At 43.1% G+C, this 18,299-nt stretch overlaps 1 protein-coding gene across 1 annotated transcript in view; it reads left to right on the forward strand.

Annotated features, from left to right (window-relative positions):
- atp10a (ATPase phospholipid transporting 10A) overlaps positions 1–18,299 on the forward strand; it is a 173,934-nt gene that overhangs the window by 144,723 nt on the left and 10,912 nt on the right. Inside the window, exons 14-19 of the mRNA XM_041198658.1 lie at positions 445–775; positions 3,166–3,242; positions 6,595–6,720; positions 15,988–16,188; positions 17,732–17,812; positions 17,916–18,020. Of these exons, the coding sequence (XP_041054592.1) occupies positions 445–775; positions 3,166–3,242; positions 6,595–6,720; positions 15,988–16,188; positions 17,732–17,812; positions 17,916–18,020 (921 nt within the window). The remainder of the gene's footprint in view (positions 1–444; positions 776–3,165; positions 3,243–6,594; positions 6,721–15,987; positions 16,189–17,731; positions 17,813–17,915; positions 18,021–18,299) is intronic.

The raw sequence follows: 18,299 nt of genomic DNA on the forward strand, positions 1-18,299 counted from the left end.
GAAGGAAGTGCAAGTGAAGTGCTGCTTCACTTGAAAAGAGTGTTTGGGCCCTTGGACGGTGAGGAGGGGGGAAGTAAAAGGGCAGGTGTTGCACCTTCTGCGATTGCATGGGAAGGTGCCGTGGGAGAGGGTTGAAGTGTAGGGAGTGATGGAGGAGAGGACCCCAGGGTGTCCCAGAGGGAATGATCCCTGAGGAATACCACCACAGGGGGTGAAGGGAAGATGTGTTTGGTGGTAGCATCGTGCTGGAGTTGGCGGAAATGGTGGAGGATGATCCTTTGAAAGCAGAGGCTGGTGGGGTGATAAGTGAGGACAAATTTAAATAATTCTGAACTGAATACAGAAGCTGACTGGGGCACAAAATATCTCATTATTGACATAACGGTTGATCTGTGCCCGATAGTGCTGCAATATTTGTTCTATTTTTCTAATTTTTTTCAACAGGAGGCCTGCACTGCTTTGCTGGAGCAGTGTTTGAACTACATTAAATCAAAGAGTCCTCAGAACAAACGTTTCAGTGTTGCTGAAAATCCATCGGTTGACTTTATTGCTTCAAATGGGACTTCAGTGACCTCACCCACTCTGCGACCCAACTTCAGCTTGGTAATCGATGGAAAGACTCTGAGCTTTGCATTGGAAAAGACACTGGAGGACAAGTTTCTTGCATTAGCACAAAGTTGCCGCTCAGTGTTGTGCTGCCGTTCCACTCCACTACAAAAAAGTATGGTGGTTAAACTGGTCCGGGATAAGCTAAAAGTAATGACCTTGGCAATAGGCAAGTATATATATTTTTTTCTCCGCCACAATAGCATGCTATTATATATTTGGTCACGACGCAGCTTCTGCAACTCCATGTTTGAATGTCATTTCAAATATCTTTGGTAGCAATACATTAACATATTAAAACACTAACAGAATAACCCTGGTTCCAATGTATACGGAGATTAAAATCCAAGCAGACAAGGAAGATAAGTAATAAAAAACCGAAAATACTGGAAGTACTCAGCAGGTCAGCCAGTATCTGTGAAGTGTTAACATTTCGGGTCGATGACCTTACTTCAGGCTCTGCATCTTAACTCTGTTTACCTGCCGTGGTTCTGTATCTCCATATCGCTTAACACATATGCCTAACAAAAATCAAACAATGTCAGTTTTGAAAATTTCAATTGACCCTCAATCTCCGCAGCTTTTTAGGGGAGAGATTTCCACTAACTACTGTGTGAAGAAGTGTTTGCTGACGCCACCCTAAATGGCGTGGCTTTCCCTTTTAATTTTAGTTCTTAACCATCTTAAATGCCTTTATTAGACACCCCATCTTCCATACTCAGTAGAATGCAAGGCTCGTCTATGCAGCCTTTCCTCGTAAATTAACACCTTTTTTATCCCCAGCATCATTCTGATACAGTAAGTAGTAAAACCTTCCAGTGCCAGAAAGGATGTACAGTAACCTTTCTATTTACTATACAGCTCCCCTAGGCTTTATTGCATTTTCTGCAGGTAGTTGGTAGCTTAGCAGGCAGAAAATGAGTACTTGGTTCAAGAGAGTGACAAAACCAACCTGCCATCTCACCTCTCTATGAAGCAAAGTATTCATAATGGCCCAGAATTTGCTGCCAAAATAATTGCATTGAAAGGAACAGCAGAAGTTCTCCAAAGCTATTGCTGCATCATGTAGTCTAATCCTGCACAGGACCCAATACATGCATTGAGGTCAGAATTATTAGGTTGACATACAGCCCTTGCAAACTTCACTCTAGACGTGAGTTGTGCTCAGCCCTGTTATCTCCATGATGTGCAAACTTAAGTTGTATATTTTTCTTTTTAAAAATCTGCTGAAGTACAAATCACCTCCATAGTATTGTGCTCCATTGTCTGTTGGTGCAGCTCCAAGTTGTCACTCAACTAGCATCAATGAACAAAAGAACTGAACTTGAGGTGAGAGTGACTGCCCTTGACATCAAGGCAGCATTTGACTGAGTGTGGCATCAGGCAGCCCTAGCAAAACTGGAGTTAATGGGAATCACAGGAAAATTCTCCAATAGTTAGAGTCAGAGCTAGCACAAAGGAAGATGGTTGTGGTTGTTGGAGGTCAGTCATCTTACTCCCAGGACATCGCTGCATGAGTTCCTATGCCCAACCATCTTCAACTGTTTCACCAATAACCTTCCCTCAATCATAAGGTCAGAAGTTGGGATGTTTGTTGATGATTGCGCAATGTTCAGCACCATTTGCGACTCCTCAGAGACTGAAGCAGTCTGTGTCCATATGCAGCAAGACCTGGACAACATTCAGGCTTGGGCTAATAAGTAGAAAATAACCACAGAACCACACCAGTGCCAAGCAATGACCATCTCCAGCAGGACAGAATCCAGTCATCACCCATTGACATTCGATGGCATTACCAATGTTGAATCTCCCACTATCAACATCCTGGGGGTTACCATTGACCAGAAACTGAACTGAACAAGCCACATTAGTACTGTGACGACAAGTGCAGGTCAGAGGCTAGGAATCGTGCGACGAGTAATTCATCTCCTAACCCCCCAAAGCTTGTCCACCATCTACAAGGCACAAGTCAGGAGTGTGGTGGAATAGTGTGCACTTGCCTGGATGAGTGCAGTTCCCACAACATTCAAGCAGCTCGACACCATCCAGGACAAAGAAGCCCGCTTTACTGGCACCCCATCCAACACCTTCAACATTCATTTCCTGCACCACCGACGCACAGTAACAGCAGCGTGTACTGTCTGCAAGATGCACTGCAGCAACTCACCAAGGCTCCTTCAACATCACCTTCCAAACTCGTGACCTCTACTAGAAGGACAAGGGCAACAGGTGTATGAGTAAATTACCACCCACAAGTTCCCCTCCACGCCACACACCAACCTGATTTGGAACTATATCGCCATTCCTTTACTGCCGCTTGGTCAAAATCCTGAAACTCCTTCCCTAACAGCACTGTGGATGTACCTGCACTGCAGTGACTGCAGCGATTCAAGAAGGCGGCTCACCACCACCACCACCACCCCAAGAGCAATTAGGGATGGGCAACAAATACTGGCCTTGCCAGCGATGCCCACATCCTGTGAAAAAGAAAGATCGTGACTGGTTAGCTAAAAGATGGAAAGCAAGCACATTGTCACATTATTTTTTCATTAACCGTAGGAGATGGGGCTAATGATGTGAGCATGATCCAGGTTGCTGATGTTGGAGTGGGAATCTCTGGCCAGGAAGGGATGCAGGTAATTGTAATCTAAAACCATTTCATGGTACCCGTTTCCAAAAATCTGCCTCTGAAGTGCACAAATAACTCTAATGGTTTTTGTGTTGATGGAGGACTGTTAATTTGTGGAATGGCCCGTCAGTTTTGAAGGTACCCGTCAGTTCTGGTACAAATCTCCTGTTTTATTCAATGCATGTTAGTTTTCTTTCTCCCTTTCCCTGAAAGCACTTTGCTGGGATACTGTCCCAGAAGCACTGGCACTCGCTACTTTGCCCAAGTAGCAACTTGCATTTACGTAGTGCCTTTAACATGGTAAAACAACCTGAGCCGCATCACAGGAGTGTTATCAGATATTATTTGATGTTGAGCCACATGAGATATTAGGACAGGTGATTAAAAGCTCGCTCAAAAGTGTAGATTTTAAAAGTGGGGATGGAAACGGAAAGGATTTTTTAAATATGTTTATGGGATATGGACGTCAGTGGCTAGGCCAGCATTTATTGTCCATCCCTAAGCGCCCTTGAGCTGAGTGGTTGCTAGGACATTTCAGAGGGCATTTAAGGGTCAACCACATTGCTGAGAGTCTGGAGCCAGATGTAGGCCAGACAGGGTAAGGATGGCAGGTTTCATTCCCTAAAGGACATTAGTACACCAGATGGCAATCGGCAATGGTATTTTTATGGTCATCATCGGGTCTTTAATTCCAGATTTTAATTGAATTCAAATTCAACCATCTGCCATGGTAGGATTCGAACCCAGGTCCCCAGAGCATTACCCAGGTCTCTGGATTACCAATAGACTGATAATGCCCCTATATCACCGCCTCCCTTAAGAAGTATATTGAAGAGCTGAGGGCCCAGACAGCTGAAGGCATAGCCAACATTGGTCCTTGTGGGAGCCTAGACGGTGAACATCAATATGCTATTTAACAATGGGGCACATCATAACCAAATCTATCCTCATCCACACGCTTCAATTTTCATACCTGGTAGTCAAGTTCCTGCATGACCCAGGGGCAGTGAAGTCAATTGTAATGTGCTTTCTGCAACCCTGGCTCAGATCAAGTTATTCCACATAGGACCACATCTGGACCTTTTTGGTCTGTATAGTTCAAGACCACACTGGGTGGTGCATTTACCAATCATTCACCCTTTAACAGGGCAGCTGCAGATCTAACATTTACCAACAGTTTAGATCCAACTTGACTCTGCTTTTCACAGCAATTGATGTTTGTTGACACAATCTTCATTTCTACATTTTACTCACTGAAAAATTCTCGCCTGGTAGAAATAATTAAAGCAAATTGTGTACAACTCCCCGTTCTTCATTCATCTACCCATTGACAGTTTAATTAACATGTCAGAATTTAAATATGATTTCATTAAGTGGAGGAGGTCAGACTGCATACCACCATATTTTCACACTGGTTACAGTGTCAATACGTTAGTCACTTAGTAACGGGCATGCATTTCATCTACCTAGTATCCAGCCTTTTTGACATGAACAGCTTTTTATAAAATAAAAATTAATTTGCATGACCCTTCCAATACAATGTTACAAGCAGGCCTGGATTTAAGCGGTTAGTGTTACCACCCCAAATAGACAGGAGTCTCCTCAAGACTGAGCTTTGAGCAGCTGAACCAGCAGGGATTTTAAAGGGCCAAAAATGTGAACTAATGACTTTTCCCATTATTTTTGCGTGTTGGGGCTGAGCATTTCTCCCTGCTCACTACCTGTCCCAGAATCGGTTCCTTCACCTTCGATAGCACAACTTGCACCTCGGCTTTATGAAGGAGCCACCAGATTTCCCATTTTTTTTCTTCTCGCCCCTGATCAGCAAGCTATCGGCAGCACTAATTCAGCTCGCAGCGCGTGTGAAGATGAAGCCCAGTCGCAGGAATGGGGCACCAATATTGTCCTTAAATATTTGAAGGTGAAGCAAATTGCGGGGATATGGGAGAAAAAGTGGGGGAGCGAGACTAAGTGGATTGCTTTTCGAAAGAGCCAGCCCAGAATAATTGATGGGCCAAATGACCACCATCTGTGCTGTACTATTTCATATCAACTGTCCATTTATATAGATAATCTGTTCCAGTTTTATGACATTTATGAGCATCTCATGCCTATTATTTCATTGCAAGGACCAATGTTCCCATCCCTGCACTGTTAACTCACGAGTCTCCTAAGGATTTATCCCTGCTCTTCATCATCTACATATTATCTCTTTATTGATATACCTTCCTCTGCAGAAACGAGGTCAGGTTCCACGTTTATGTTGATGACACTCAACTCAACCTCTCCGCCCTTCCACTGCCTCTATATTTACAGATTGCTTGTCCAATATCCAGTTATCAATGAGCTGCAATTTTATGAGATTAAACATTGGGCTGACAGAAGCTGTCTCTTTGGCCCTCACCTCACACTATGTCCTCCAGTCACCTGGGCCACCATCCCCACCCCCGCCCCTCCCCAGCTACTGTCACAGGGTGAACCAGGCTATTTGTAACCCAAGTGTTCTATTCAACCTCAAGTGGAGCTTCAAATAGCATCTCCTGTCCATCACAAAGACCACTGCTACCCCTGTCTCAGCCAAATTCTCCTCAGTGCCTTTGTCACCTCTTGGCTCAACGAATACCCAATGGCCAGCCCCCATCCTCTATAAATGTGATCTTGTCCAAATTCCTGTCATCCATAACGTATCTCGCACCAAGTCCTGCTCACTCATCAACCCTAACCTTACCGAGCTACGTTGGCTCCCAAACCTCCGGCATGTCAAATGTGTAATTTTGTGTTTAAATCCAGACATGGCCTCACCCTTCTCTATTTCTATAACCTCCCACAACCCTCTCACTTTCTTTTTAACTCCATGTGCATTCTCCCCTTCCACCACTTCACACCTGCAGCCCCCCGAGCCATCCATTTTGGAATTCCTTACCCAAATGATTCCTCATCCAAGAGTTGGATAGGCACTGAAAGGAAATAACCTTGCAGGGCAGCGGGGATTGAGGAGGGGGAATGGGCCTGGGTTGCTTTACAGAGAGTTGGCATGGACTCAATGGGCTAAATGACCTCCTTCAGTGCCATTTTGACACTTAACCTTCCATCCCTTTAGGGCACTCATTAAAACCCATCTCATTGACTTCACTGTTCCTCATAGCTCCTTCTTTGACATCGTACCTAATTTTGTTACCACTCCTCTGTGAAGCACCTTGGGTTATTGTTCTATATGCAAAATTGTTGCTGTTTTTTTGTTGTTTCTGGTTCAATAACAATTATTTTACAAAGGCTTAATAAATGGAGATCTGGTGGTATAGGGAACCCATGTGCAATTATTTCCTTTTCTTGCATTATTTCCTTTTCTTGTATTTCAGGCAGTAATGGCAAGTGACTTTGCCATCGCACGGTTCCGACATTTACAGAAACTCTTGCTGGTTCACGGTCATTGGTGTTACTCCAGGCTTGCCAACATGGTGCTATATTTTTTCTATAAAAATGCAGTAAGTTGTTTTCTATTACCAACTTTAAGCATAATACCCACCACGTCAGTCTGAAACTAGCTAATAAGCAGAGGGCAGACTGATGCTGCATAGGCGTGACAGCAATAAAGTAGCCCCAAAATATAACCAGTATAAGCACCTACACTGTGTTCCCAAGTGTCAACATTATCAGCCATTGTAACTTTAAGCAGATTTCTGTAAGACAATTGACCAAATGCATGAATGCAGTATTTCCTAAATGTATATTAGTAGATCAGAGATGCCACCAGACAGGTGAGACTGTGAGGCACATTCTAAAATCAGACTTATTTTTATAATGTGTACATATTTGATTACAACACTCTACTATTTTGTTGCATGGCGTACCCTGAATTTTAGCTGCAGCTACTACATTATGCTTTGCTTCAGATACTTGCCCGCTTACATGGTTAATTAGCCAATCTGTGTGCAAAATGTCTGCAGTAGTTAATGGGATTAATTAAAACCCATATAGACCTGTCCAGCAAGAATATAATTGTTTTCACAAGGGAAAATACCAGAAGATATTAGAAATGCACAGCGGGTTGATTAATTAACTGGAGGTGAACTGATGGAAGTTTTAATCATAACCTTTTTTATTTTTTTTTATTTCGGAGTTCCAGTATTTACGCCTGTCTTTTTGTGTCTACAAGGATTTGATGATTCATTCTGACAAATACTGAAATATCTAAGACAGGATGACCAATAATTCCCAACCTCATCTCTTCCAGTTTTCTGTGTCTTTTAGCAGCATGTGCAAGGCACTCTCTGACTGTTTTCATTTTCAACCTGACTTGGTGCCAAACCCATATTCCTGACTTTGCTGCTGAATCTGGAATCTGCACATTGCATTTTGGAGTGGCTCATCCAAGTTTCCTTCCACCCGCTACGTGGCAACATTTTCCATGAATCAACAATCTCAACGTGAAGCAAGTGCTCCTCAATTTGCCTTTCGACTGGCACTTTCTTTAACACGTGCTTCTGTCCCTTGGTCCCAAAGGACTTCTCCTTATCTATCTCACTGGTGCATCGCATGACATTTTTGATCATGGGAAAACTGAGATAGTTTGATCGAGGTCATTAGGGTGGAATTATATTGTCCATTTTAGCTGAGGGAAGCAGCACGAAAGCCAAGCAATGTTTGCGTGGGAATAGAAAAGACCTTTTAGCTGCTTGAGCCTGTTCCAGTACTCATGGCAGATCTGTCATCAGTGGCGACTGTCCCTTAGTTCAAGGATGACGTCGACTCAGGGTCGTGAGTTTATCATGGTTCCTTGTGTGACTGAGCTAGCCAATTCTTGATCTACAGACTTTTGGTCATGTGGGGCAGGGTGTCCCACAAGGTAGCGGGATCCAGAGTGCAGGATTTGTTTCCTTTCCACTCCGCCGCTGCTCTGCCTCATCGTTAAGACATTGAGACTTAAAGTATGATGCAACTTGATGGACATGTTGTCACCATTCTGAATGATCAGTCATCATTGTCAATGCTGCTGTCCTCCAAGGAGAGCTTCAGAATGTTCTTGAAGCATTTTCGCATTGTCTTTGTCCTCCCCTGGAGCGTTGGCCATTTGGAAGTTGAGAGAACATGACCTGTTTGGAAGGTGGTTTTTGACCATTCAGACTCAGTGCCCAGCCCATCAAAGTTGATTTCTGCAGGAATTTTACCTGAATGCTTATGACTTAAAAAACAAAAACAAAAAGACCTGGAAAAACTCAGCAGGTCTGACAGCATCTGCGGAGAAGAACACAGTTAACGCTTCGAGTCCCTATGACTCTTCAACAGAACTAAGGAAAAATAGAAAAGAGGTGAAATATAAGCTGGTTTAAGGGAGGGGTGGGACAGGTGGAGCTGGATAGAGGGCCAGTGATAGGTGGAGATAACCAAAAGATGTCATAGACAAAAGGACAAAGAGGTGTTGACGGTGGTGATATTATCTAAGGAATGTGATAATAGGTGACATTAAGGGTAGAAAGCAGGACGAGCAAGGTACAGATAGCCCTAGTGGGGGTGGGGTGGGGGGAAGGGATCAAAATAGGCTAAAAGGCAGAGATAAAACAATGGATGGAAAAATAGAAAAGGGATCGAAATAGGCTAAAAGGCAGAGATGAAACAATGGATACCCCACCCCCACTAGGGCTATCTGTACCTTGCTTGTCCTGCTTTCTACCCTTAATGTCACCTATTATCACATTCCTTAGATAATATCACCACCGTCAACACCTCTTTATCCTTTTGTCTATGACATCTTTTGGTTATCTCCACCTATCACTGGCCCTCTATCCAGCTCTACCTGTCCCACCCACTCACCCCCCCCACCACCCCCACCTTAAACCAGTTTATATTTCACCTCTTTTCTATTTTTCCTTAGTTCTGTTGAAGAGTCATAAGGAATCGAAAGGTTAACTGTGTTCCTCTCCGCAGATGATGTCAGACCTGCTGTGTTTTTCCAGGTGTTTTTGTTTTTGTTTTGGATTTCCAGCATCCACAGTTTTTTGCTTTAATCTTAGTGCTTATGACTTAACTTCATTTACCTGCCTTTGCCCTATATTCCTCCATACATTTTGGTTAACAGAGGTTTATCATCCTTAGATATAAAGTTAACCATTAATCTAGCATCATTGATAAAAGCATCCTGGACTGCACAGCCTGAGAGTGTGGTGGAGGCAGGTCCAATCGAGGCATTCCAAAGGGAATTAGGATGGTATCTGAAAAGGAAGAATGTGGAGGGTTACGGGGAGAAGGCAGAAAAATGGCACCAGGCAAGATGGGCTGCATAGCCTCCTTCTGCACTGTAACAATCCTGGGATTCAACTGCTGTTTGCAGAAGAGAGTTCCAAGTTTCTCCCACCTTTTGCATGAAGAAATGATTTCTAATTTAACTCCTGAAAGGTCTGGCTCTACGTTTTAGACCATGCCACTAGCCCTAGACTCCCCAACCAGCAGAAATAGTTCCCCTCAGTCCACCCTATCTGTTCCCTGTTGTTATCTTGAAAACCTCAATTGGATCACCTTTAATTTTTTTAATTCCAGGGAATGCAAAGCTGGTTCTTGTAATTTCTCCTTGTAACATAGCCCTAAGAGTCCATCATTCTGATAAAGCTACACAGTATTCCCTCAAAGGCCAATATATCCTTCATAAGGCAGGGTGCCCAGAACATAAGAAATAGGAGCAAGGAGTAGACCATTGAGCCTACTCCACCATTCAATAAGGTAATGGCTGAAGTAATTGTAGCCTTAACTCCACATTCCTGCCTGTCTCCCCTAACCCTTGTTTCCCTTGTCAATCAAAAATCTGTCCAACTCAGCCTTGAATATATCCAATAACCCAGCCTTCACTGTTGTCTGTAGAAGAGAATTCCAAAGACTAACAAGCCTTTGAGAGAAGAAATTCCTCCTCATCTCCATCTCAAATGGGAGGCTCCTTAATTTTAGACTCTGCTTCCTAGTTCTAGGTTCCCCACGAGAGGAAATATCCTCTCAGTATCTACCCTGTCAAGCCCCCTCAGAATTTTTTATGTTTCAATAAGATCACCTCTCATTCTTCTAAACCCCAATGAGAATAGGGTCAACCTTTCCTCATAAAACAGCCCTTCATCCCAGGAATCAGCATGGGATGCTTCTAATGCAAGTGTATCCCTTCTTAAGTAAGGAGACCAAGACTGTACACAGTGTAATAAAAGCAAAATACAGTAGATGCTGGAAAAGCTCAGCAGGTCTAGCAGTGGTGGAGAGAGAAACAGAGTTAACGTTTCGAGTTTGTATGAACCTTCTTCAGTATTGTACGCAGTACTCCAGCTGTGGTCTTACCAATGACCTGTACAGTTGCAGCAAAACTTCCCTATTTTTATACTCCACCCTTGTGATAAAGGCCAACATTCCATTTGCCCTCCTAATTATTTGCTGGACCTGCATACTAACCTTTTGTGATTCATGTACAAGGACACCCAGATCTCTCTGTACCACAGCATTCTGCAGCCTATCCCTACATAAATAACATTCTGCTTTTCTGTTCTTACCACCCAAGTTAACACCTTCACATTTTTTCAACATTATACTCCACATGCCAAATTTTTCCCACTCACTTAACCTATCTATATCCCTTCACAGACTCTCTCTAACCCCCCTCACAACTTGCTTTCCTACCTGTCTTTGTATCATCAGCAAATTTGGCTACAATACAGTCTGACCCTTCACCCAAGTCATGAGTATAGATCATAAAGAGTTGAGGCCCCAGCACTGATCCCTGTGCCACTCCACTAGTTGCAGTTTACTAAACTAAAAATTAGCCATTTATCCGATCTCCGTTTCTTGGAAGTTATACAATCATCTATCCATACCAATGTATCACCCCCAACACCATGAGCTTTTATGCAGTAATCTTCTGAGGCACCTTATCGAATGCCTTTTGGAAATCCAAATATACTACAGGCTGAAATTTACTGGAGGAACAGTTGACCAGCATCCAGCCGAAAAGTCTGTCGGCACTGTGCCGACCAGAACTCCGGCTAACTTGCAGCGTTAGTACACTGGAGTCAGCCTTAATTAGTTCAGAGTGGGACTTCTGCCTCTCAGGGACAGAGGTCTTGCCCTAGAGAGCTGCTGGCCAATCTGATTAGCTGGCAGTCCTGTGGTCCCAGCAGTGTCAGGATGGAGTAATGGCAACAGCTGTGACTACAAGCAACCCTTAAAGACAAAGTGCTATGAATCCTGGAGCTCAGATAAGCCAGGGGATTTTAGACAAGCCTGCCTGGCAGACCCCAGCAAGGGAGGGGGATAGGGTTTTAGAGGCTGGGGGGAGGGGGGCATGGAGGGTTATGATGGGCACAGGGGACCCTCCTCAAAGAAGGTACCCTCCCTTCCTGCCCACCAGCAGCCCTTGCGGTAAAAGCTGCCAGGCTACTTGCCATTTTCCTGTCTACCTCAGCCGGATGAAAAATTACAGTAGAGGTGGATTGAAACCCTTAGTGGCAGTTAAGTGTCCACTTAAGGGCCTCAATAGGCCTAAGGGAAGATGGGCTGGGTAATGCCTTATCTGTCCCCCATAATATCGGGGCCGGGCAGAAAAGAGGCAGGCTGGCCACCCACTTTAATTTATGTGTCCCAACCCATTTTCAAATACGTCACGGGGGACTATAATATTCACTCCTACATCTACTGGTTTCCCTTTTATCCACCCTGCTTGGTACATCCTCAAAGATTTCTAATAAATTTGTCTAACGTGATTTCCCTTTCACAAAACCATTTTGACTCTGCCTGTTTGTATTATGAGTCTCTAAATGCCCTGCTGCTAATTCCTTAATAATGAATTCTAGCATTTTCCCAATGATGGACATTAGATTAACTGGCCTATCATTTCCTGCTTTCTGTCTGTCTCGCTCCGTTCTTGAACAGTGGTGTTACATTTGCAGTTTTCCAGTCCATGCGGACCTTTCCAGGCATTTTGGAAGATCTCTGCAGCCACTTCCTTTGAGACTCAAGGATGCAGGCCGTCAGGTCAAAGGGTTTTGTCATCCTTTAGTAACATTAGTTTTCCTAGTATTTTTTTCTCCAGAGATTGTGAGCTCTCTGGTTTCTCCCTCCCTTTTGTCTCCTGCTTTCTACTATTCTTGGGATGCTTTTTGTGTGTTCTGGTGTGAAGTCAGATTCAATGGCATGACCATTGCTGAATCCTCCACGATCAACATCCTGAGGGGTTACCATTAACCAGAAACTGAACTGGACCAGCTATATAAATACTGTGGCTACAATAGCAGGCCAGAGGCTAGGAATCTTGTGGCGAGTAACTCACCTCCTGATTCCCCAAAGCCTATCCACCATCAACAAGGCACAAGTTAGGAGTGTGATAGACTTTTCTCCACTTGCCTGGATAAGTGCAGCTCCAACAGCACTCAAGAAGCTTGACACCACTCAGGACAAAGCAGCCCACTTGATTGTCCCTCCAACCACAAATATTCACTCCCTCCACCGATGCACAGTGGTAGTAGTGTGTGCCATCAACAAGATGCACTGCAGAAACTCACCAAGGTTCTTTAGACGGCACCTTCCAAACCCACAATCACTACCATCCAGAGGGAAAAGGGCAGCAGACTCATGGGAACACCACCAACTGGAAGTTCCCCTCAAAGCTACTCACCATCCCGAGTTGGAAATATATCGCCGCTCTTCCATTGTCGCTGGATCAAAGTCCTGGAAACTCCCTCCCTAACAGCACTGTGGGTGTACTTAGAGCACATGGACTGCAGTGGTTCAAGAAGGCAACTGACCTGCACCTCCTCAAGGGCAACTAGGGATGGGCATCAGATGCTGGCCTGGCCAGTGACATCCACATCCCATGAAAGAATAACAAAAATGTCTAAAGTCTTTGCCATTTCTTTGGGTAGAATTTTCTGCCGGGCGGGCGGGCCCAACCCAATCTCTGGCGGGCAGGGAGCCAATCCCTGCTGGAGAAGCGGGCCCCGCCGCCATTTTACGTGGGTGGGCCAATTAAGGCCCGCCCAGTGTGACGTCTGCCGGGAAGCGCTATGCACTCCCTGTGTGGGTGGGGGGGGAGGGGGTGGAATTCCCCAAAAGCAAGAGTGCGCTCTTTCATGCATGTGTATGAAAGAGCGCACATCTCCCTGAGGCTAAGCGCTGCCTCAGGGAGATTGCTGACACTTTTAAAAATGTTAAAAATAGAAAGAAAAATCCTTAACATGTCCCCCTCAATGTCACATGAGATGGGACATGGTCATAATTTACACTAAAACTTTATTAAACTTTTTAAATCCCTTCATGAAACTTCATCCCGCCGGTGGATGAGGTTTCATGTTTTTTCTAATTCCCGCTGGGGCACCTGGCCTGCCCGTCAACCTTAGGGCTGGACGGGCAGGTCCTTTAATTGTTTCAATGATCCTGTCAGTGGCCTGAATTGGCTGTGTCCCCGCTTTCCTGAAAATTTAGATGGGGCGGGATGATGTCAGGGGTTATTTTACGCTTCAGTGAGCGGACCCTGCTCCCTACTCCCCGCTTGCCGATGGCAAAATTTAGCCCCTTGTTTCTAATTTTTAATTCACAAATCTCATCCTTTAAAAGACTAACACTCACTTTAGCTACTCTCTTCCTTTTTTTATACTTATAGAAATTTTTACTATCTTTTTTATGTTTTGTGCTAGTCTTCTCTCAACTCCAATTTCTCCCTGTTTATTTCTTTAGTCATCCTTTGCTGGTTTCTAAAGTTTTCCCAATCCTCTGGGCTACCATTAATCTTTCCAGTGGTGAACATCTTTTCTTTCAATTTGACACCATCCTTAACCTCCTTAGTTTGCCACAGATGGTACATCCTTCTCGTAGAGTCTTTCTTTCTCAGTGAAATATATCGCTCAAGAATTATAAAATATCTCCTTAAATGGATGCTACTGCTTCTCTGCTGTCTTACCTTTTAACTTATTTTCCCATTCCACTTAGTCTTCTTACCCATGTAATTGCCATTACTTAAGTTTAAGACACTCGTTTTCGAACCAAATTTCTCACCCCACAATGAATGTGAAGTTCTTTCATAGTATAATTACTTTTAGCTAGAGGATCCATTACTATGAGGTCATTTATTAATCCTGTCTCATTTCCCATTACCATGTCTAAGATAGCCTGTTCCTTGGTTGGTTCTAGAACATTTTGTTCTAAGAAACTCTCCTGGATACATTTTATGAATTCATTCTCCAGGCTACTTTTGCCAATTTGATTCATCCAATCTATGCGAAGATTAAAATCTTTCTCAATTACTGCAGTACCTTTCTTACAAGCCCTCATTATTTCTTGATTTATTCTCTGTCCTACTGTGTAACCACGGTCAGGGAGCCTAAAAACTACTCCCATCAGGGACTTTTTTCCTTTGCTCACAATACTCCATGTGTGATCTAACCAGAGCTTTGGATAGTTGTAGCAATGCTTCTAACTTCTTGACTTCTAGGCCTCTAAACATAAAGACCAGCAGTAAACGTTTTTGTTTGTATTTGCCCAGACATTTTAGTGGTCTATGTGCACTATACCCCAAAGCCCCTTTGGACCACCAATGCTTCTAGCTTTCCGCCATTTAGATAGCACTCAGACAGGTTTGAATTCACGCGAGCTCCACTGTAAAACCAGCTTTGTATGAAGCCACATTGCTTTTCATTGTTTTTCATGTCCAGGGAAAATTAGTGCTCCCACCCTCACACTGTTAACATTAGAAAATGGCCACTCTAGTAGCACAAGCATCAACCACCTATGCACATAGTTATTTTTGCCTCTGATCTCTGCAGGTACATTTGCATTCAGCAGTTTAACCAGGGATCTGCCAAATGCATGGGTACTGATGAGAGCCTGATAGTTGCACTACAATTAGCTTTAATTTCTCTTCTAGCTCATGCAATCAGGACCTTTTCACGTCCCTCTTTGATTTTTACCAAATGTGTCTTTTGACCTCCTATGAGCTAGCGCAACTGCACAATAGCACTACTACTGTAACTTCCATTTATATGACTCCTTCAATATAGAAAAATGTCACAAGGCACTTCACAGAGGCATAATGAAAAAGAAAGCCCCAAAGTGATCTCGCCATTGTTACATAATAGTGTTGTCATTATTCTGCATTTGCATTTTCAGGTTACTTTTAAATTATTTAATTTGTCTCTGTACCTAATCTTAACCCTTTTATTTAACTGGTGGTTCACTTTTAATGGTATCCTTCTAACTCTGCATTGTAGTAGTGATAGAGCCCTTGTTGTTCAAATATGTCCAAGCTGTAGGTGATTTCAAAGGTCACCCTCTTTACAGCTAAACCTAAGGAATTTGATTATGGTGGAGAAAGGATGCATGCTGCTGCCCCCACTCTCTCAGCTGCCTTTGCATGAACCCAGAGGCAAGGGAAGATCCAAGACATCTAGGTGGCTCGGTAGCTGCAGCGGATGACTTGGACAGTGTTTTTCTGCTTTTGTCCTTTGCTGCAGGTTCATGATATCATTCTAGGACAATGTGAGGAGGTAGATTTGCACCCCCCACCCCCCCAAAGAACTACCTCAGTCGCTAGGGGGATTGAATCCATGATGTTAGTTTTATTCTGCACTACATTTGTAGCCAACTGGCCCCTAATTGTGTGTGGTATTTACCTCAGAAACTGTAGCCTATACTTAATATCCCAAAGATTAGAACTTTTCTGTTTCACTTACGCTGTGTTGGCATTTTACTATTCAATTCAGCAAGCACAAATCACAAGCTATGCTTTTTTTTTCCAGATGTTTGTTGCCCTTCTTTTCTGGTATCAATTCTTCTGTGGATTCTCAGGATCAGCAATGATAGACCAGTGGTACCTTATCTTCTTTAACCTTCTGTTTTCTTCGATCCCTCAACTCATCACTGGAATACTAGATAAAGATGTTTCAGCAGAAACCCTGGTAGCCTTACCTCAACTTTACAAAAGTGGACAACATTCTGAGGTAATGTTCCTCTGAGGAGCAAAATGCTGAATATTTGCATGGAGGAATCTTTATGGAATTCAGCACATCCTTGGCTGCAATATGTGTGGCAATATAACCTCACCAGACAAATTAGAGGCAATTTTTCTGCAGTCTAGTTATATTTTCAAATGATAGATGCTTCTTAACATTAATGTTTTTTATGTTCCATCAAGTAGTGCATTCAGGTAGTTTCAAATTTAATGTTTCGAATTACACCAGTTTTATACAGGCACTTGGTGCTTACTGCAGTCAAATCCTGACTTGTGCTGAGTTATCTGGTTTTCTGCCAGGATCTCAGGAGGGGTCAGTGTCCCTGAGTGAGGCAGTGCCAACCGAGTGTCCAGCTACAGATCAGTCTATAATAACTGTTCTTAACACATCTTAACATCTTAACACATCTGTTGGATTAAGATTGCATTGGTAGGCTATTTGGTAGTGGAGGGCATATTGGCTAACACATGCCACCTAGTCTCAAGCATGAAGAATGAACATGCTAGCTAATGCTCTAGGGACATGGGTTCAAACCCCACCACGGCAGCTGGTGGAAATTTAAGTTCAATTAATAAATATGGAATTAAAAGCAAGTGTCATGTAATGATAGTCATAAAAACCCATCTGATTCACTAATGTCCTTTAGTGGGGATATCTGCCATCCTTAACCTAGTCTGGCCTATGTGTGACTTTAGACCATTGACTCTTAACTGCCCTCCGAAATGACCTAGCCAGTTGAAGGGCAATTAGGGATGGGCAACAAATGCTGGCCTTGCCAGTGATGCCCACATCACATGAAAGAGTAAAGAAGAAAAGTATTTTGTTGTTCCCCCCGCCTCACGTTGCTGCCAAGCTTCAGAAGTTCACCTTCAGGTAAGCGAAATCGTCCAGTTTGGTCCTCAGATTTTACAAAAACACATCCTACCTGTGGGGTGCACCACACTGAAGAGCTGGCTTCCATTATTTTTGTTTCTCTTCCCCAAAATGAAATGCTGCTCTTGGACCTGAGCTTGATGGTTGTGATACAAGGACTTAACATGAGGCAAGCACTGAAGAGCTTTCCTAACCTTTTCTGAGTCTGGCACTGGTGAAACGTTTTCAAGATCATTTTCACATATTACTTCAACTTCTACCTCATAATTTAAACATTAAACAAGTAGCTACATATGTTATTGGTAGAGTGTACCCATGAGAGTTGCCTTCATATATGTTGGGAAAAAGAATTTGAAATGATTCTGCTCTCTGGAAGCCATCATGAAGACAGTATACTTTTTTTAAATAAATTAAATTGCCTGTAAGTGTACTGGAGCTAAAATTTAGCTATTTTGTCAACCCTTCAGTTATTAATAAATTAGGTTTTGTTATTACAAAGCCACAACAAATTACTCTAACTGGACTTAAAAAGAACAGATTTCTCTACAGACCAAACCGTCACACAACTAATAGAATTACTGTTTGTTGTTTGAGGCGGTGTTAACAGCCATTGCAAATTCTACAGCAAATCAACCTTTTAATTACTTCATTCTTCTAGGAATATAAGCCATACATGTTCTGGATGAATATGATTGATGCTCTGTACCAAAGTCTGATCTGCTTCTTCTTCCCATATTGGGTATGTCTATTTTTATGACTGAAGCAAATTTAAGTAAAATTATTGCATTGCAAGTGAAAAGCCATAGCTGGTTTTGAAATGTGTTTTTGCTTCTCTATTGTAGGCCTACCAAGATTCTGATGTTGATGTTTTTACTTGGGGAACACCCATCACCACGCTGGCTCTATTCACTATCTTAATGCACTTGTGCATTGAAACGAAAACCTGGGTAACGAGTGACTTCTTATCTGCATTGTCCTTTTAGATTTGACCTGCAGCTTGATGTTTCTTGCAAAAGCTGTGGAATGTGTACCAATTCTCTCTGCCTTATCCTTGTGGATATCTCCCTGTACGGAAACATGGTATATCGGGGATTTCCTTAGAGAAAAAATAAATAAAATTTAGCTTTGCAGCGCTAGGGACTGTGCCATTTTTGCACTGGTAACTAGCTAATTTACCTGAGTTTGGCATGGAACAGTTTTATAGGATAAGCAAAAAAAAACTGCAG

The sequence above is a fragment of the Carcharodon carcharias genome, chromosome 11, assembly GCF_017639515.1.
Source record: "Carcharodon carcharias isolate sCarCar2 chromosome 11, sCarCar2.pri, whole genome shotgun sequence".
Taxonomy (NCBI): domain Eukaryota; kingdom Metazoa; phylum Chordata; class Chondrichthyes; order Lamniformes; family Lamnidae; genus Carcharodon; species Carcharodon carcharias.